We start from the raw sequence: 21,843 nt of genomic DNA on the forward strand, positions 1-21,843 counted from the left end.
AGGAGCCCCCGAATTTCTGCTCTCAGCATATAATCAGGTAACCAATAAACCATATGGCTACATCCTATTGGATCTTAATCAAAATACACCCGAGGATCTGCGTGTAGTCACAGATATTTTTGACAATGAAATTACAGTATATCTCCCCGTGAACACGAAAAAGACCTATTAGTTGCTATCATGACACTGAAGAACCTACATGAAAATAGACATTTGTTTTCAGTTCTAAGCACTTCAAAACCTCCGCTTAGGAAAGCAATACTCAAACACGGTATTGGCAACGATTTCATTAATCTAATATCCAAACTTTTTTTAAATTCGATCGAGGGTAATTCTCAAGTGCCAGAAGTAGTTAAGCAACAGGCAAAGCAACATAGTTGCATTGTATGTACATGGACTTCTAAGAAGAAATGAAAGAATTTTAAAAGGGAATGACTTCTTCAGGCGGGCGGTAGCTTTTTCACACTTTTACTACCAATAATTGCACGACTTGTAAAAAGTTTTGTCTAAAGAGAAACAATGGCAAAGCCCTACTAAGTGACTTCAATAAAACTCACTCTCTCGCCAGTCGAACACTTTGAGAACAATCTGAGTAAATTCCTTGAAAATAAGAATACTGAGGATGATAAAAAACTGCTTTTACTTCAAGATTCACTTTTCTGAGAGGACAAACACAGGTCCTATCAGTCGAAGCCCACTGCTGCTGCTGCTGACCCCAAAAAAGAATCATCTCCTCAAGAGTCTGCTGCTGCTGGAACACAATTAAAGACGGGGGATTTGGATTCAATTGTATTTAAATTTGTAAATATATGGCCCAAATAATATCTTGAAAACCTCACACGAATCCTAGCCTATCTCTTGGAAAGTGATAACATTCAAGTTGAGAGCAATGGGACAGGGATTATAATTCAGGGTAAGAGCTATAATCTACTTGATTTAATCTATGATATGGTTACAAATCGTAAAGGGCTATTATCATTTGACACTCTTCTATACAACTTTCTAAATACATTAAACTTCCCCAAAAGTCTTATTGGCAATAGACAAATTCTAAAAAAATTAAATGAACATGCATCATCATCATCAACAACAACACTAATGAACCATTAAAAAATAAACTTGAAGAAGAAGATTTTAAATCAATTTTGGAAAATACTAGCACACCGCTGATAGCTAGACAAAAGCGAAGACGTATCAAATCAACCTCACCACCCCCACCACCAACAGCCAGTATACAAAAGGCTAGCAGACGTTACACAACTTATTAACATTCATAATGGATGAAGTTCTGAAAGGTATTTATGAAAATATTGGCGGGTCGGTAAGTTTAAGTTCACCCACCTTTCTTTCCGAGGTCATTGGTTTTCGAGCTAAAAGTGTCAAAGAATCTCTAAAAAATGACTCCAGTTACACTCTGCACAGAAATAATAGACCTTTTGCTAATCAATATCGAAAAACTAAAGCCTTTTACCCATTGCATATAATGCAAGCAGATCTCCTGACTCTAGATGAGTTTCAAAGACGTCACAATACACTGTACAAGTGCATTCTACTTGCAATCAGTGTTTATAGTCGCTATGCATATGCAATACCCTTGGAATCAAAGAGGGGTGTTGAAGTTGCTCAGGTCATTGAAAGTATTCTTGAACAGGATTCATATAAAAAAAATTCAAACGGATCGCGGTAGTGAATTTGTTAATCTCCATTCTGCGAAACTACTAGAAAAATATAATACACTGCTCTATCAAAGTCATAGTCCAATAAAGGCCGCAATGGCCGAACGATTGATAATAACTATTCGACTTTTAATTTCAAGGTATTGTACATTGAAAAATACATCGGCTTTTATTCATGATCTTGATAAAATCATGTTGATTTATAATCAACGACGTCATCAATCGTTGTCCAACTCTACGCCAATAGAGTTTCATCATTCTGATCATTACGCACTTGACACCTTTTTTAAATAGTATTCCAATGAATCGTCGGCTGTCAAGAAGATGAAAAATAAATTCAATGTTGGTGATACAATTCGAATTAATAGAACAACTAATGTTTTTGAAAAGGGAATTACTTATGGTCCACCAAACTTTTTAAAGTGTAAAAAATCCTAGACACTATACCCATAGCTTATCACCTGCGTGATACAAAGGATGAGGAGATTCTCGGCAGCTTTTATAATTATGAATTGCAAAAAGTAAAAAATTCTATTGAAATCTATCAAATTGAAAAGATATTAAAGACACGTACTTGAGGGGGTAAGAAACAGTTAATTGTTCGGTGGCTAGGATACAACTCTGATTTTGATTCTTGAATCGGTGTTGAAGATATTGACAATGCCCCATGATTTCTATGTAACTTTCATGTCCAACGTTTCCGATCCTCTCTACAATGACTTGAATACGACAAGTGATTTTTGGACAAAACTCTCCCCCGCCATCAATGTTGATGGTGCATATGAAGTGTCTCTTGTCGACTGTATTCTCGAAAATACCTATGACATCCTGAGAAAGGATCGTGTGCATGATATAAAAGTTTTACCATTTGACTGGACTACGCACTGGTTGGAGTATGCCGACTATGAATGGGTTGAAGCACTTAAATCTCGTGACTATCCACATGTCGGATTGAAATATATTGAATATGATAACATGGGGGATTTGTGTCGTACAATCAATAGAAAATTCTCAGATCGTCGGAATGGTACATTCCATTTTAATTATTCATTGGAAAATGATAGGATTTACATTAGCTCACCTGTTGAAACTGAAACAATTATTCTCAATGACAACCTGAGAGATATTCTTGGCTTCAAACAGAATAGGATCCATGGGAAAAATACTGGCACCGTTTACGGGATGGATCAAGTTATTTTTGCTGATAATCCACCTGGTGTTGCCTCGTACTCTTTCTCTGTTCTATACGAATCTTTTTTGTAAAAATTAAGATTTATTAATTCAAATACCTTCCTCCAATAATATATTTGAGAAAAAATTGATTACGAAATTGTTCACTAATCTCCCATACAGCGACATCTACATGTTCACGTTAACAATTAATATTTAGAAATCTGTCAATTAACGCTCAGAAGTGAATTGGGTGATCCTTTTGCCGATATAAAAGGCCTAGGAGTGATTACATGTCATTTTCGACCCATTGTCAACGACGACGGTACAATAACCTAAAATGAACAATAGAAGAATTCCATTTATCTGTCCCGATATTGACTGTTATCTCGGTGCTTTGAGTCCACGTCAAATAGGCAATGGATTGGAATACTACAAGGGTCGTACTACAATATCTGGCTACGGCCTTGGTAGCTGGTTTGCTAGGCTATTTCGTTCTCCACTACCCCTTGCCAGAAAATATCTTGAACCTGCTGCGTAGTATTTTTCTGCCTCATAAGTGCAGGATTAGGGGTTAGGTAAGAATTTTAATGAGAGTGTTAAGAAAAATATTAGATCTTCAGCAAGAGCCGTTGGTGAACAATTAAAATCTCAACAAAATGGGGAGGGGTTGAAAAGGATGCGTTCGCGTCATTCACTCATCAGTCTCCACCCAGACAGGAAGCAAAGAACATCAAAAAGGACTTTGAGAAATAAAACAAGGAAGATCAATAAGCCGCAGAAGAAGAAAAAGAAAAAGATTGTTAGATCAAATAAGGATTTCTTCTCTTAGGATGACTTATCTCCCCCACAAGAAATCATATCCATCAATCAGTTCCTCATTGAATCTATTCAATGCTGAAAATGTTGATGTCAGTGTCAAGTATGGCTACTATGAACAATTTCATCCCCAATAACTCCTTTCGGAAAATATACACTTTCAGATATTTTCCAATAAAGAATATTTCATTGATTTGTCGTCAACATTTATTCATCTAAATGTTGTGATGAAGAAATAGTAAGATAATACAACTCCCAATGCCGGCGATGGTCTCTCCTATGAAAACTGTATTCTTCACAACCTATTCAAACAAATTAATGTATTTATTAATGGAACATTAGTGAGCACTAGCAATAATTTATCAAACTATGGAAGCTACATACAATTTATGATGATGACCCCAAAGGCTTACAAGGAGTTGAGAGGACAGTCATTAGGCTATGAATATCGAACAGGTGTTGATACTGACGGTGAGTTGACTACTGCAGTGACCCAGGAGTATCATCTAGTTGGAAAATTAAATCATGAGATATTCAATATATCCCAATGGCTACCCTCAAATGTCAAGATTGACATAAAGTGACAGATGGCCCCATTGAATTTCATTTTTAGAAAAAAACTTCCTGCAGCACCTGATGCAAATGGCATTATCACATCGGCAATTCTCCACGTCTGAAAACAACAAGTTATGAGCTCTGTTGCATTGGCAGTGGAAAAGCTAAGAGCCAATGGTAACACCATTAAACTTCTTGTCCCCCATACAATCACCAATCAACGTCACATTGCCAACGGCTCTCGTAGCTTTAGCGATTCATCATTTATCAATGGAGAAATCCCTTCAAAATTGGCATTGGGCTTTGTGAAGAGTGTCAGTGCCGTTGGATCCTGGACTGAATCCTCCCACGATTTTAATTTTTTCGGTCTATCTAGCCTCGTGTGCAAAGTGAATGGTAGTCCACTGTACACTTTATCATTTGACAAACAATCCTCTAGAACTCTGTACGAGTTGACCATGCAATGCCTAGATCATGACTCTCAACTATTTGAAAATGGAGTAACCGATTCAATTTTTTAAAAAAATCATGGGGCTATTGTTTTGGACTTGTCAGGCACACAGGATATGAGCACAGTACGAACTGGGAATGTACGTTTAGAGTGTACATTTGCCAATGCTCTGACTGAGAGTATTACGCTAATATCACTGAGTCAATTTGAAACCTATTGGGAAATCACGCCCGAAGGCAGTGTTCTACTAGACCTAGAACTATGAACACAAACCAAATAATCAACGTATTTAGTATGGATCCATACATGTCCCAGTACAAGTCCTATTGCATTCCCTCGGACTTCATTGATCAAATTCCAAGTGTGAAAAACACCCTAATCATTGTTAATAGCAGTCAATCAACTTTAAAGACCGGTCATTGGCTATGCATCTTTCAAACAGCAAAGAATATTGAATTTTTTGATCTTCTTGGCCTATCGTATAAATTATACGTTCCATACATCAGCAACTTTATTTAAAGCAGTGCGAAAACCATTATTCAAAATCAACGAAGAGTACAGGATTTAACAACTAAGACATGTGGCTTTCATGCACTACTCTATTTCATGTTCAGATGTCGTGGCTATACCTACAAGCAGTTTCTCAACATCTACGTTGACGTACCTCGATTGAACGACTTTCTAGTGGAGAATATACTTACAAGTGTATTTAATATTGATTTTAGTTCCCTGAGAATAAAATGTTCTAAAGATGTATGTGAAATTGTTTATTAATAAAAAAAAAAAATTTATATACATGATAAAATGACTTTTCTACTATTTAGATTTCATCCAATACTAGGTATTTGTCGACAACAACTTGTGCAGGTATATTATCTGAATTCACCGTGTACTGATCCTGATGTACTGCAATTTCAGGATCATATTTTCTACAGTAGAGAGTGACTTCACTCTTGTCATCTCTCTTTGTATAGTCAATCATACTATTCTCATTCTTTCTATAGAATTCACATGTTTCAATTTGTCTATTCGAAGCAATTTTACAACCAGTGTTCTCAAGTTTCGACTCAACTTTTGGCACAGCCAAATAAAAAACAGTGGGTCTATAATCAAAACATCCATTATCTTCACAACGATGACGTAGAAACCATATTCTTTAGTTGTTCCACCAGTTGAATCGTTGACCCGGTTCCTCCTCCAAGAACAATCTAAAACCACGACGATACCAATCTCGTAGCAATAAACTAAAATCACGCTTAGGATTCTTTCCAATCATACCGGGATATGTACTCTCCCACTGATTACATTTATCATAATGACAATTGGAGCATAGCTGGCCTCTAGGGTGAGAGTCACGCACCTCTTCAAGACAGGAAGTACAACCTTTAATTTGTACAGCATATCCTCTATGCAATTTACACGGGTTGCATAATCTACACTTTTCATCATACTCCTCAATCATTTTGCAATTCTCACATGATGACCAGCTGCCCAGTGAGTACATACATAACGGACATGTATGGAACATTTTTTCATGTGTTGACACTCTCACTACCACAATGAAACTGAGCTAGCAACAAAAAAAATTGCCTGAGATAGAGAGAGAGGAGTAAATCATCCTTGAGCACTATCTTTATTATGAAAAAAGTCCTAAATTTCTAAAAACTAATGTTTAAAAGCATATCCACAATATCATTTTGTCGTGTCGTGATCAATAAATCAATAAATTGTGTAAATGCATTTGGACCACGATGTAGAAGCTTCATACAATAGTCTAATGATGGAGAATCAGTTTTCATTATATCGACAAGCATTCCTCGAGAAAATATATTCCTTTTAATAGAAAATTCCATAAAATCTTAGTATATAATTAAATTTTTTTACATAAGAAATAGATTCCTCATGATTCGATCTTTATCGAATCTATCCATTTTTTTTTTTTTTTTAGTCCTAACTCTCTCACGATCAACTTCAGACTAACCAGAATTCCTTTTTTATACTCTAGAAAATATACGCTTTTCTACTATAGAAAAAGAAAAAATACCATTGATTTAGAAACAGTTTTATTCATCATAATTACAATAATAATATTCACTGATGCATTTTGTTCTCATCAATATATTTCGATATGAAATCTAATGCTGACCGAAGTTTATTTATATGGAGAATATTTACTTTTCCAGCAAAAGACAGCTGCTCCTCCTGCTTAAATTTGCTTAATTATATAACTTATCTAGCATACATAGTGTCCCATTCAAGACATAGTCTACAGACAGTGGTTATTTCAAAAGATACATTATGTACTCTTATATCGTTGCTGCTGCTGCTGTCGGTTCCATAATTAATCTCCAATAATGTAAATGCACCACTCATTTTTTTTTCTTCACTAATATCTTTGCAAATAAAAACTATTACATTTGAATTCAACTCTCTTACTAATATGAATTGTAAAGAAAACTATTCCTTTTATTCAAATCCTAATCACCAATCAAGTTATACTCCTTCCTCTTGGCAAAGGTGTTATGAGCAGTAGAATAGGACTACCAGAAAAACCTGTTTGGTACGGGGGCGTACGCAAAGTATATAGCTTCAAGCAAATTCCATATGATATTTCAAATTGCTATAGCTTCTATAGAAATGATACCTCTTTGCAAATGACCCTGGTAACCCAATTGCTTGAAAATATACACACATATCCATGCCTCAGGCTTGTGAAAGTGCATGTTGGTTTTCAATCTTATATGGCCTTACTGTGGGTTTTCTTGTAGGTTTTCAATCTATTATCCCCTTACTACTAATAATTTCTATTCGTTTTAAGTTTTAATGTCGCTCCTTACTTTCAGTTTAAAAAACTTGTTTTTTTTATTTAATTTCTGATCGTTTTTTAGTTGATGCAGCTTTTATTTGCATAAAAATTTTACTTTTCTTTTACTAAATGGATGTCTTTACAAATTAACTTACGTAACTAACTTCTATATTCGTATATTTTTCTTCTGGCAAAAAATACAAAGTTACAGATTTTTGCAGATATAAGCTTGAAACCTATGTAATAAGGTTTTCTGATACGCTGAATCTGACGGTGTGATTTTCATTAAAATTCTTTCACTTGTAGGGGCCCCTCTTTAAAAAATCGAGTAAATTTTCTCAGGCTCGTAGCCTTTGATGAGTAATACTAAACTTAATAAAATTTGTATATTTAGAATCAAAATTTTAAACCCATTCTTTTGATACATTCATTGACATCAACATTCCGTTTTTAAAAGTTTTGATTACCATTGAGCCATATTGCTTGTTTTTTTATTGTTTTTTTTTTTATAGCTCATATTTTATTAAGTATATTAGGGGGGTCTCCCCGTATTCAAAAACACCCTATTTAAGTTAAAAGTTAAAAAAAAAATTTAATTCACAAACCCCTGAATCATAAAGGCCGTTTAATTAGAATAGATAGCTCTTTTGAAAGCACTAAAAAAAAACTGTAGGGTAAAGAGTGAGGTATTGACTTGGGGGAGAACCCCCTCACATACGTTATAATTTCTGTTCGTTTTAAGTTCTAATATTCCTTCTTATATTTCAGTTGAAAAACTTGTTTTTTTATTTAATTTCTGATCGTTTTTAAATAATGCTTGGAAATCCGGCGCCCCCTTCATATAAATGTCCCTTACCCCAAAGAAAAATCCTCCACGGACATCTTCTCCAGAGTAACCCCTCCTCTAGCCCCCCCCCCTCCAGAAAAAATCCTTCCTGAAAATGGTTGTATACTTCCCAATAACCAATAAATAATGCTGGCAAATCCGGCGCCCCCTTCATGGCAATTTCCCTTCCCCCATGAAAACTTCCTTCATGAACAGATCCTCCAACATAAACACCGACCCACCCTTCCCTCCCAATACCAGAAAAAAAACCTCCTGAAAACTTCTGTATACTTCCAAATAACCAATGCTATATGTTAACATTGGGTAAAGTTCATAACTTTTAGCCCTCCCTCTGGGAACTTCGGGGGATTAAGTCATCCTATAAGACATATTTATCATATTTTCGACCATGCTGAACAAAATGGCTATCTCAAAATTTTGATCGGGTGACTTTGGGAAAAAAATAAGCGTGGGAGGGGGCGTAGTTGCCCTCCATTTTTTTTGGTCACTTAAAAAGGCCCCTAGAACTTTTAATTTCCGTTCCAATGAGCCCTCCCCTGATACTCTAGGACCACTGGGTCGATACGATTACCCCTGGGTAAAACAAACAAAAAAACAAACAAATAAACACGCATCCGTGATCTTTCTTCTGGCAAAAAATGTAAAATTCCACATTTTTGTAGATAGGAGCTTGAAACCTCTACAGTCTGGTTCTCTGATACGCTGAATATGATGGTGTGATTTTCATTAAGGTTCTATAATTTTTAGGGGGTCTTTTCGCCTTTTTTTAAAAATCAGCCAAATTTTATCAGGCGCGTAACTTTTGATACATAGAACTGAATTTAGTAAAATAAATATATTTAAAGTCACAATTGAAACCTGATTTTTTTGATGCATGTATTAGTATCAAAATTCCGTTTTCTACAGTCTTGGTTGGCAGTGAGATATGTTACTCTTTATTTACACTTCGTTACCACGAACACTTTGATGTGAAACTTTCTTCCTGTTTAAATATAAAGTACTAGGGGAACAAGCTTCGCTTGGTGATATATATATATATATATATATATATATATATATATATATATATATATATATATATATATATATATATATATATATATATATATATATATATATATATATATATATATATATATATATATATATATATATATATATATATATATATATATATATATATATATATATATATATATATATATATATATATATATATATATATATATATATATATATATATATATATATATATATATATATATATATATATATATATATATTTATATACATATATATATATATACAATAGTGAGCGGAGCTAGAGCAAATTTAAATTGCAATGCTGGAAGGGCCAGTTAGAGGGAGTCCTGTTTTTGGGAGTAGGCCCTCCAAGATATTCAAATGGCACCCTGCATAATTTTTTGGTGCATATGCTATATTCTCAGCAATATTTCAAATAATTTTTGCTTGATCATTGTTACTTTATCCGATGTTTTACTGAATAGGTCCAGATCTGACAAAGCCTTGCCTAACTTGGTTTTCAGCCGTATCTATATCTCAGAACCGGATCTTTTCTAAACTTTATTTTATTCCGTAGTGTATCTTTCAGGTACATGCTATGGCGTGAGACAATTTCTTCTAGTTCCGTTCTTGGATTTCGAATAGAAGGGATGAGGCATTTGGAAGGAGCATCTACAAGGGAATTTCGAATAATGAAAGATCGAGAGTCCATAAAAAGTTCTTTCAGAAAATTTACTGGGAATAATACAAGGATTTTGGTAATTTTGTTAAACTTATAGTTTAGTGGTTAAGTCAATTAAGACATGGAATAACTTCGATTGACTATTATTTTTATCGGAAAACGCATTGTCATTGAACATCTATAACGATAATTTGGTTCATTGTAAATCAGATTTGATAGTAGATAAAATATCTAAAAAATTCTAGCCTGAAAACAACCATCTTCAAGTGTTTCTAATATTAAAAAAGAAATCAAAGTTTGAATGGAAATTTTTTCTAACAAAATATTGAAAAAAACACATAATTATACTCCATTATGAAATTACAGACCCAAGTCCATTTTGAGCCAAAATGCCTAAATTATTGTACTTGTTATTTTTTATGTTCAGTACGTCCAAGGTTTTGTTTTTTTCCAGCACGAAATAAAGTTAGTCACTTTAAGTAAAATAATCATCTAGACACCTTGTGTTTGCTTAAGAAAATGTCATAGTTTTCTTTAGGTAAGTAAACTTATAATTCAACAAGTGCTATATTAACATTATGTGGTTCTATTTTCTTCTAAAATGACACCCATTTCTTGCTATTTTCTTTTTCCACCAGAAACACAGAGGTGTTCAGAATTTCTCTCTTTCAACGCTCCAAGGCTTAAAAAAATACGGGGGTAAAGATCTTCATGTTTCAAAACAGACATTTTCATTAAATTAAATAAAGCTAAAATGTGTTCTCAAAAGAAAGTAAAGAGTGATATTGAAAGTTATAATTTAAAGAAATTATTTCGTGTATCAGGAGGGGGGCTACCTCCTCCATAGTTTTATAGTGCTTTAAAAATTATTCTTATTCCAATTCAACCACCCCTGTATCTGAGAAGTTCAGCCACCCTTGTGTTTGAGAAGTTCAGCCACCCTTGTGTTTGAGAAGTTCAACCACCCTTGTGTTTGAGAAGTAGCTCTCCAATAATTCGAAAAAAGAAAGTTGAAAAATTCAAAAAGTTCAATTCAAATTATCTTTAAGCGGGCTGGCCTACTGTAGCATTGGCAATGACTATTGATAGTTTGCCGAGTAATCCATGAAGTATCCAATTCAAACGAAACTAGTTTTTACACAGGCAAGAAATCTGTGTTTTACATAGGTGAGGAAGCTGTTCAGCTCTGCTGACCTCAGGGGACGGGGAGCTGCAGTGATTTGGTAGTACTAGTAGCAGTCGTATTTGAACCATTCATTATTTTTTCGTAAAACACAAATGACACGTTAGCCTTAGGGGATTTGAGGGGTGGTGAGGCCACTGTTGTTTGTGATGCTTTCTGTCGTGACTATATTTTCTTTGAAAGGCTCTATTTTGAAACGGTTTTTGAATTAATTCTTTGAAAAATGAAAGTAACTAAGAACCAAATACTTTAAATTAAGCTATCCCATTCGGATTTAAATGTTAGTGCCTCTATTTCTTCTAGCATGTCAATTTTTAGAATGTCAATTTTTAAATTTAGGAGTCAAAATCAAATTAAAAACCATAGAAAAATTTGACGCTTAAATCACATTTTTTAATTACTCTAAGATCTCTTTTCTATATTTTATATTCGATTCATTGAAATCTTTTTAATTCTAGGAAAAGTACATACATCGTTTATCATTCATCAAGGAAGCTCTGATGATCTCCGATTTTTTTTCAGCCCATGAAGTAAGTAAACTGCAAAGTTTCTATTGGAAAGATTGAGAAAAGTTGCAATTTGTTCTACTTTTTGTAGAAAAAGACTGAATCCATAATTTACTAAACTTTCAGAAAATAGCTATATTTCTAAATTTGCTCAATGCTTTGTTAAGTAATGTAAAAGTTCTAAAAGAAAGTTACGGTTTTGATTATGATTATTGCTACTCTCCTATGTTTTGATAGATCTTCACCTTTTTAATTATTATTATTTCATTAGTTTCAGTTTGATTCCATACCCTTCATTTTAGAGTGGAGTTAGGAGTCCCTAATAGGCTACTACGTTTTTTTTATCTCTTTTGGTTTTTTCGTTTTTTGAGGAAAAGCTGACTTTCTTTACGCCAGAACCCCAAACGAACATCAAAGTATATTCAGCATATTCTTATTCAGCTTTTCTTTTAGCATATTCAGTATACTTATGTTGTCATAGATCAGGTCAGGCCAGGTTATTTGCTTAGGTTTATGCTTATAGAATGAGCTAGAGTTGCCGAAATATTGTAAGATTTTAGCATCACTTATTCCTGCCTTAATATCTTTAAAATAATTTCACTTTTGGTGCATCAGTAAACGTCCTGATGCGACAGAGAGGGGGGACATGATAAAAGAAAAAAAAAGTAAAGTCCCAGCAACTTCACTATTTTATTGTCGTGTTGCAAGGTAGAAAAGTCGCTTGAATAACATGGTACTCCGAACAATGTGACAGTTTTGAAATTATAAGCGCCTTCGTCGTTATTTTGTTATGAAAATTGGGCTTCATTGGCTTTTTGTTGCCTCCCACAGCTTGCTACTTTCGGAAAGTGGCTTCCTCGACCGTCGTGACAGGGAATTCACTTTGATTGTGCCCTCGGCCCTCACACACTAATCACTATGACGTACATTTCACATTAAAAAAAGCCTCGTTTTCAGAGCAAAGCGGCTAATTTTGACACTGCTCCGCTTCAGGTGTGGATCCAGTAAAGCGCAAAGGACACTCTGTCCTTTAGAAAGCGTTAACCCTACTTTAGAAAGCGTTAACCTAACGGAGCGTTAGCCCTACTCCTGTTTGTTGTAATTTCTGTTCCTTTTAAGTTTAATTCGATTATTTATTGTAGTTTCTCTTCTTTTTGGGTTTCATCCATTCATTGACAGTAATTTGTGTTCATTTTAGGTTTAAAATTTTAGTTTGTTTCTATTCGTCTTTTGCTTGATATAGATCTTTACTTTTATCATGGAAAAAATTATTTTTGGAATAAACCAATTCTAAATTAATTTAAATTTAAAGACCACTATGTTTCTAAAGACAACGACAATTTTTTTGTATATAATAACCTTGAGATGCAGTTATTTAAACACATTAATTTTTTTATTGTTATTCCACATTTATACTGTTTTTTGTATGTGTGGGTTTCAAATAAATTAGTTAACTAACAAATTAAAAAGTGTAGGAATAGAACCTTTTAACAGAATGATGGAGTAAACTCTGTCTTTGTTTTATTGTGTCCGCAAAAGGGGACAGGATAGCCTCAGCCCCATAGGAGGCCCAAAATCTTATACGGTTTAAATCTTTTCGACCGAATATCCTCCTCTGCATCTACCATGATTTTTTATATATACTGTTTAAGAATCGATGCATAAGACCACGGATTGAAAATTTCATCTGAATATTCAAGTTGTATCTAAAGTTTGAATCCCTATCGGGAACACTACCAGAGGTTTTATTTGCCGAAGCCACTTCGTATGAATTTGAGAGTAATAGAAAAATGCTCAAGAGTCGAAAATGATTATAGGACATAACCCCCTTCCATGCCCTTTTTGTCTTCAGCCCTCCTTCCCCCCATAACCCCTCAAGACATCTAATCAAAAATTTTAGATAGCTATGCTGTTCCAAATGGGACAAGGGCCGAAAATAATGCAAATTACCAATAGTTTGCCCATACGTTTTATAGTAGACAAAAGGGCGGGGCTTGATTTTGGTTTTAATGTTGCTCTTTACTTTTTCTTGAAACAATTCTATTCCGGAGTCTTTTTTTAAGTTAATAATAGTTGAGGTGGACGTTGGATTTCAGTATTCCAAATACACTTTTTACTTCGTACAGACGATTATTTAAGTGGTTCAGTTGTCTTATGGCGCGTTTGAAACCCATTTTTTAATGAGCCGTAAATCACTTAGTAAAATTCAGAAGCCACCACCCAACAAAAGTCATCATGCTCAAGTCAATTTAAAACTCGTTTAAATAAATTGCTTTTGTTGTGCTGAAACCAAAGCATTGCGTCATTCGTATGATATAATTGGCGCTTTAAGGTTTATCTCGGTTTATCTTAGAGGCATTAACCCAGTGTATGCTATGGAATGTACTGAACAGAGGTGCCTTATTTGGGAAGAAAAGAAGAAAACATGTAAAAAAAACGTAAGAAAAACAACACAGTATCCCACTCAACGGCGATGTTCGCACTAATTATTGTGTTTTGTTGGGAGCATTAGCCCCCTTGCCCTAAATTCCCTCTAGATTTCGAAAAAGACCTTATTTCGGTATCTTCATTGGAAAATAACCTTTTTTTTATATTTTTCATTGGAAAAATAGTATAACTTATTAAAGAATGACATTATAGGTAACAAACCTAAAGGCTTCCGTCTTTCTGGCCAGATTCAACTCACTAGCATTGATTGAGTAAAGAAAGAAGTGCTTCCATTGCATTTTCCTCAGGAAGCATAGTTTTTGTATGTTTCAATTTTTCCCATTAGAATAAACATTTCGAACATAAATGCACCGTCAGGTTTTACCACGACGGGATTACTGATAAAAATAAATGCAAGAAGAGGGCTTAGTTTCACTCCCCGATCACTGCCGATCGATGTGATCGGACCTAGAACACGTATTACCATTCAACAGAAATATTCTTCGACATTATACCCACATTGTACGTACAACCACTCGTCCAGTAAGATTAATACTTGCGATCATACTTCTGGGGGGGGATACAAGAAGATGGAGGAGGTTAATGAGTCTTTATTAAATTCAAATACTACAAATACAAATTATTAAATACAAATGTCATTATTAAATTCAAATGTTACAGTTTTCACTAAAATTGTTTTTTATTTTATTTGGCTCTAATCAAACAGCTCGTGATAACGAACTGTAAGTAAGGAGCGAGACAGTCCAATAGTAACCGAAACTCTGAAAGACAGAACTTTGGTAAGAATTGATACCTCAAAAGGATTGGTTTTTATGCTGAATCTAAATATATAAAGATCATTAAGTTTAATGTTACCCATCAAAACCTACGAGCCTTAGAAAATTTGCCTGAGTTTCGAAAAAGGGGGAAACACCCCCAAAAGGTCAAGTGATCTTAAAGAAAATCACACTAACAGATTCAACATCAGAACAACCCATATCGGACAATAGGTTTCCAGCTCCTTTCGACAAAAATTTGGAATTTTTTCGTATTTTTTTTTTTGGCAGAAAAAACATAACGGATGCGTGTTTATTTATTTGTTTGTGTGTGTGTGTTTTCCCCCAGGTATGATCCTATTGAACCAATGGTCCTAAAATGAATGGTAAAACTATTTCAGTAAAAACATCAATAGGATTTTTTTTATGTATTTACTTTTTTTATTTTAGCTTCTATTTGCAATAAATTACCGTCAATATTTGTTCCTCTTTAAATTCATTCTTTTCAAATGCATAGAAAATCCATTTGCAAATACATATTGCTTAGAAAATAGCTAATTTACTCTTTAGAAGTTTTAATCGGATATTTGACTTCCTTATTTTTGAAAGAAATGAAATTAAAAGCAACAAATAGTGACAAAAGAATGTCACTTTAAAACAGAAAAAGTAAATTGAAAACAAAAAAGCATTGTTTCTAAAAACTCTCCTAAAATTCGGTCGGCTTGTCGATTTCTTTTTTTCCCGATGTGTTTACAAATAAAAACAAACAATTCAAAAATTCATTTCATTTTCGTTAGAACGCAAATGACGCTCTAACCTTTAGGGGGCTTGAAGAAGTGGTAGTTCCACTTGTTTTTACTAATTTTTATTCCTTGTAGGTTTAACCTGAATATTCATTTAGTATTTCTGCTGTTTTAAATTTCATCATTTCATTCATAGTAACTTATGTTTGTTTTTTGGGTCGACTTATTATGTGATTAATTAAAAAAAACTTTTTCCACAAAATAAGTTTTTCAAAGAAAAGCAAAGAACATTAAACAAAAATGAGCAAAAATAAAATCAAATAATCTGCCAAGCGTAAAACTACCGCAAATCAGCATCGATAAATAAATGAAACCCAAAACGAACAGAAATTACAATAAATAAGCGACTCAAACTCAAAACGAGCAGAAATTAACATAAGTTGGGCTCAAAACCCCTATGCCTTCCCAAGGCCACAACATAATTTGCACTTTACTGAAAAAAACATAAATGTTCTTACTTTTATAACTTTAGTAAAACAAGTAATATTAACATTTTGATTACTAAATATCAGTATATATATGACAATGACAATGCACATTCATTTGTATTTTTTTCAGTAAAGTGCAAATTATGTTCTGGCCTTGGGAGAGCATAGTGGTTTTGAGCCCAACTTATATTAATTTCTGCTCGTTTTGAGTTAATAAAAACCTTATATGCCCCCAGGGCATAACTTATAACCCTTGTCCTGAAGGCTGGGGGGGGGGGGTTGTCATCCTCAAAGACCTAATTTCCAGAACTTTCTACTACAAAATGGCTATCTGAAAATTTTGATTGGATGTGTTTGGGGGTATGATCCGCGTGAGAGGGTGGTTAGTTGCCCTCCAATCACTTTCGACTATTAAAAGGGACACTAGCCCTCTCAATTTCCAATTGAATGAGCCACTTTTGAAGTTTTTATGACAACTCTATCTATAAAAAGCTTATATGCCCTCAAGGCATAACTTACAACCATTGCCCTGGGGGCTCAGGGGGGTCTGTCATCCTTAAATACATAGTTTCCAGAACTTTCAACTACATTGAACAAAATTGCTATCTCTAAACTTTGATCGAATGTGTTTTGGGGAAATGGTGGGCGTTAGAGGGGGGTCAATTACTCTCCACTCACTTTCGACAATTAAAAAGGGCAATTTCAATTTCCTAACAAATGAGCCCTTTTTGAAATTTCTACAACAATTTTCTATATAAACCTTATATGTCCCTAGGGCATAACTTAAAACCCTTGCACTGAGGGCCAACCCTTGCACTGGGGGCTCTGAGAGGGTCATCATCCTAAAAGACCTAATTTCCAGAACTTTCGACAACGTTGAACAAAATGGTTATCTCAAAATGTTGATTGGATTTGTTTGGATAAATGGTGGGCATGAGAGGAGGGTTAGTTGTCCTCCAATCACTTTCAACTATTAAAAGGGCACTAGCCCTTTCAATTTTCAATTGAATGAGCCCTTTTTGATTTTTTAAAACATCGCTTTCTATAAAAACCTTACATGCTCCCAGGGCATAACTTACAACCCTTGCCGTTAGGGTTGTGGGGGGGGGAGGGGTTGTCATCCTTAAAGACCTAATTTAATAAACTTTCAACTACTTTGAATAAAATGGCTATCTAAAAATTTCCATTGGGTGTGTTTGGGGAAAAGGTGGGCGGGAGAGAGGGATTAGTTGCACTCCAATCACTTTTTACTATTGAAATCGGCACAATCCCTTTCAATATCCAATCGAACGAGCGCTTTTTGAAGTTTCTACGACAACGACTTCTATAAAAACCTTATATGCCCCCAGGGCATTACTTACAACACTTGCCCTGAGGTCTGCGGGGGAGTGTCCTCCTCAAAAACATAATTTCTATCTGGAGCAAAATGGTTCAGCGTACTACGCTGAACAAAATGGCTATCTCAAAATTTTGATTGGATGTGTTTCGGGAAATGGTGGCCGTGGAAAGGGTGTTAGTCGCCTTCCAATCACTTTCGACTATCAAAGAGCGCACCAGCCACTCCAATTTCAAATTGAATGAGCCCTTTCTGAAATTTCCGAGACAAATTCTTTGAGACAAAATGCACTGGTCTAAAGAAAAAAAATAAAATATAATACATTGTGCCAACTTCGTTCCTACATTCCCTTAGGGTATAACTTAAAACCCTTGCCCTGAGGGTTGTTTGGGAGTGTCCTCCTCCAAAACATATTTTCGATCTGGAAATCAACTACGCTGAAATGGCTATCTCAAAATTTTGATTGGATGTGTTTTGGGGAATGATGGGAGGGGGGCAGTTGCTTTCCTATCACTTTCGACTATTAAAAAGGGCACTAGCCACTACAATTTCCAATTAAATGAACTCTTTTTGAAGTTTTTATAACAACTCCTTTGATACAAAGTGCCCTGGTATGGAAAAACCAAAAAATAATACATTCTGCCAACATCGTTCTTTAGTTAGGCAGCGCGATTGCGCTGCCTATGATTAATTTTAAAAACTTTTCCACAAAATAAGTTTTTCCAAGAAAACTAAATAGTTCTATTCAACAAAATTGAGCCAAAATAAAGTCAAATAATTTTCCAAGCGTAAAACTTCCAACCCAAAACGAACAGAAATTACAATAAATAATCGAGTCAAACTCAAAACGAGGAAAAATTGGGATAAGTAGGGCTGATACCCCTTATGCCTTCTTAAGAATAGAACATAACTTGCACTTTACTGACAAAAAAACCAATGACCATGAATTGTCAGTTTAATATACGTATACTGGTATTTATTCCTTAGAGTTTCAATAACTTTAGTTTATTAAAGTCAAAAAAGTTAAAACATTTAAAATCTATTTTGTTTTCAGTAAAGTGCATATTATGTTCTGGTCTTAAGAAGGCATTGGGGTATGGTAATAGCGGTAGTACTAGCAGAAGGAGTAGTATTATGCCTTTGATCAGCTGAACATCCCTCTTATCAAGTCCTGGAAGGTTTAACTTATTAAAATTAGCTATTGCCAGGACATTGCTGATATGTCCTGTTGCTAAACTGTATTTTCATTTACTTTTTTAAATTTCCATCTCAATGCTCTTAGCCTTACAAGTAGTTACAATAGAAGCAAGCAGTAGTTGAAGTAGCACTTGCAGTAGTAGTAGTAAATGTAGCAGTGATAGTTGTATTATTAGTAGCGTGCACATATTTCCTTTTGGTCAGATGACCTTCCTCTTGAGAGTTCCAAATTCATACCCGAATCAATTCTTTAGATACGCTCTTTTTATATTGTGAGTGCACATAGCGTCTTTTGATTTAGCTCAAATTTCTCCTCGATATTGTAAATGGAGTAGTGTGGTAGAAGTAGTAATAGTGGTAGCAGTAGTAGTGGTGTTAGTTGTAGTAGTAGTGGTAGCGTGTAAATATTGCCTTTATGACCATCTCCCTTATCATTTCCTGAAAGTTCCAAATTAATCTACTGTCATTCCTAAGTTACGCCCATTTGGCAATCCGTATACACATAACGTGTTTCATTTAGTTTAACACTCTTAATAACGCCTAGTTGCTCTCCAACCGCTTTCGACTGTTAAAAAGGCCACTAGAACTTCTCGAAATTCGAAGCACCTATCGAATTTTCTACGACGACTCCTTCTATACGAAGTACCCTGGTCTAAATATATAAATACTATCTTTATAAGTGAGCAATAATTGTATATATATATATATATATATATATATATATATATATATATATATATATATATATATATATATATATATATATATATATATATATATATATACATATATATATATATATATATATATATATATATATATATATATATATATATATATATATATATATATATATATATATATATATATATATATATATATATATATATATATATATATATATATATATATATATATATATATATGTATGTTCTCGAAAACAGCTCCATATTTTTCGGGAAAATTAGTATATTGGGATGTTCTCGCATAAAAAAACGATGTAGATAAGCCGGAAGTCTGAGAAAATTTATTGAGCATAGATTTTGGTTTCTACAAATGACATCATGTACTATGCTGGTACATCATACGAGCATTTCTTATGACATCATATAAGTATTTTCTTATATGATGTCATGCATAGCATAAATAGAGTGTTGAGTTTCCAACGCATCAATTACTTATATAATATAATAATAAATACCATTTATAATATAATAAATACCATTACTGCATTGCATAGATGTTAGATTTCAATGTTATTGTTGTGTTTTGAGAGAATTTAGAATCATTAAAAAAAAAGTCTACCCGTCACTTTTGGGTTGTTTTTAGTTCGCTATAGTACAATTAAAATAAAATATCTAGATTTAATTGTACGATTTTAATATTTCATTCTGCCCTGAGGCTAACACATTCTACCAATCTTTTTCAGGTTATTGGAAGCTCACTTTTATTTGTTCACGATGCAGAAAGTGCTGGCGTTTGGCTTATTGACTTTGCCAAAACTGTACCTCTACCAGTTGGAGTTGAAGTGACCCATATATCGGATTGGTTACCTGGAAATCATGAAGACGGCTACCTCATTGGCCTAAATAATATCATTAGGCTGTTCAAAGAAGTTTTAAATGAATCTTGAATCCATCCAACGTTGATTTAAAATTACCAAAATTCTGACGCTATGAAAAGGAAAAGTTGTTTGTTTAGGAGTGGGCCTACACTTCAACTTTTTCATGTACATCGGCCAAGTTCAAATCCCAAAGAAAATGACTCACATGGCTAGAAGAAAATTGAACTGACTGTTATGACAATACTTCTGTTCCAATGCTATCAGAATTTAGATCTGTGCCTGTTTGCTTTCTTCGGGTAAAATGTCAGATTAATTTCATCCACACGAAAATAATTTTTAATGTGGACATTCTTACCATAGAAATGGATCCGATATTGGCAGTGTTGTAAAATAACGAACTTTATAATTGCTATGTAATGAATTCTAAATGAAATGGCAAAATTGCGCTGTGAAATGAAGTTCAAAATCATCGTTTTTAGCCAAAACTTATAAATATTCCCTAAAATTCCATTGGGCATTGAACGATCGTAACGTGTGATTAGATTTTACATTTATTTTTTCTATAAAATTAGTATTTCACAAAACGACGGTTAGTTATTATTTCAGAAGTGGCTGTAGATAGAACCGAATCTATCAAATACTTTCTTGGAGCTTCTACATTGATCACAAAACGGAAGGCCTGTGAAAAGCTTTTTTTTAGTCATTTGTTAGTGATAGAGTAAATAACATTATAAAATTTTGTAGAACGCAAATATTTGTTCTTCATGTTTGTCTCGAGTGTTTAGTTTTCTTGGTTGAAATGACTTTTCTATCGCCATGTCGAGGATAAATGATGTATCTTAATAAAGCCAAAATGCAGGTAGTGACATGTTTAATGAAGCTGCGATTTTTTACGAAAAAATGTTCTCTTTTTTATTTTGGTAGCGAGGTCTTATTATTTCTAGGTCATGTCTTGCTTTTCTCTCCAAAAGGGTTAATGGTAGTATTGCGTAAGAAACTAAAGGCAAATTCACCTCACATTACTCGTCGTATATTCATTAAAATTCTAAACAAATAAGTTTTTAAATGGCGATAAATCAATTTATTTAGATAGTGAAAAAAGGCACAAAAGTCCAGATATTTCGATCACATATTCAGCGACCGTCTTTTGTACCTTTTGTTCACTGTCTAAATAAATGGATTTATCGCCATTTGAAAACTTATTTGTTCGTCATAGAAAGGCAATGTGGTCTAAGAAAACAACATCTAATTAAAGGTGGTACGTCGAAAATTAAAATTCCAGAAGAAAACTGTATCCTACAAACGCAAAAAATAGTTGTTTTTTTTTAATCAAATTATAAAAAAACGTAAGGTATAGGCATACTAGTATATCAGTAATTCTCTAAAAAAAAAGAAGTGCAATTTATTCCAGCCTTTTTTTTTAAACAAAAAATCACAGGAATAAACCTGCACAGTGGTTAATGCATAGACAAATGTATATGAACAAATCTGTTCCCCTTTTTTATATAATCCTAAACTATATCGAAATAATGTTATCCGAAATGAAAATCAAACTATTAAATCCTGCTCTATTGGAAAAGGCTGATGCAAATAC

General features: G+C 33.9%; 1 protein-coding gene across 1 annotated transcript; it reads left to right on the plus strand.

Annotated features, from left to right (window-relative positions):
- Nucleotides 1-2,858: 2,858 nt before the first annotated feature.
- Nucleotides 2,859-21,834, plus strand: LOC148950297 (inositol-trisphosphate 3-kinase A-like). The gene is made up of 4 exons (XM_089091829.1): nt 2,859-2,902; nt 9,937-10,105; nt 11,671-11,742; nt 20,115-21,834. The coding sequence occupies exons 1-4, from the start codon at nt 2,859-2,861 to the stop codon at nt 20,316-20,318; spliced, it is 489 nt and encodes a 162-aa protein (XP_088947955.1). The 3' UTR covers nt 20,319-21,834.
- Nucleotides 21,835-21,843: the final 9 nt, after the last annotated feature.

The sequence above is a fragment of the Artemia sp. Qi Xiang Cuo genome, chromosome 7 (genome assembly GCF_049724085.1).
Source record: "Artemia sp. Qi Xiang Cuo chromosome 7, ASM4972408v1, whole genome shotgun sequence".
Classification (NCBI taxonomy): domain Eukaryota; kingdom Metazoa; phylum Arthropoda; class Branchiopoda; order Anostraca; family Artemiidae; genus Artemia; species Artemia sp. Qi Xiang Cuo.

What these genes read in the sequence shown, in the direction of transcription:
- LOC148950297 (XM_089091829.1), top strand. Translation starts at nt 2,859, where the DNA reads ATGGATCAAGTTATTTTTGCTGATAATCCACCTGGTGTTGCCTC. An exon ending in AATCCACCTGGTGTTGCCTC is followed by an intron (nt 2,903 to 9,936) that starts GTACTCTTTCTC and finishes TGTATCTTTCAG; the next exon opens with GTACATGCTATGGCGTGAGA. An exon ending in ATTTTTTTTCAGCCCATGAA is followed by an intron (nt 11,743 to 20,114) that starts GTAAGTAAACTG and finishes AATCTTTTTCAG; the next exon opens with GTTATTGGAAGCTCACTTTT.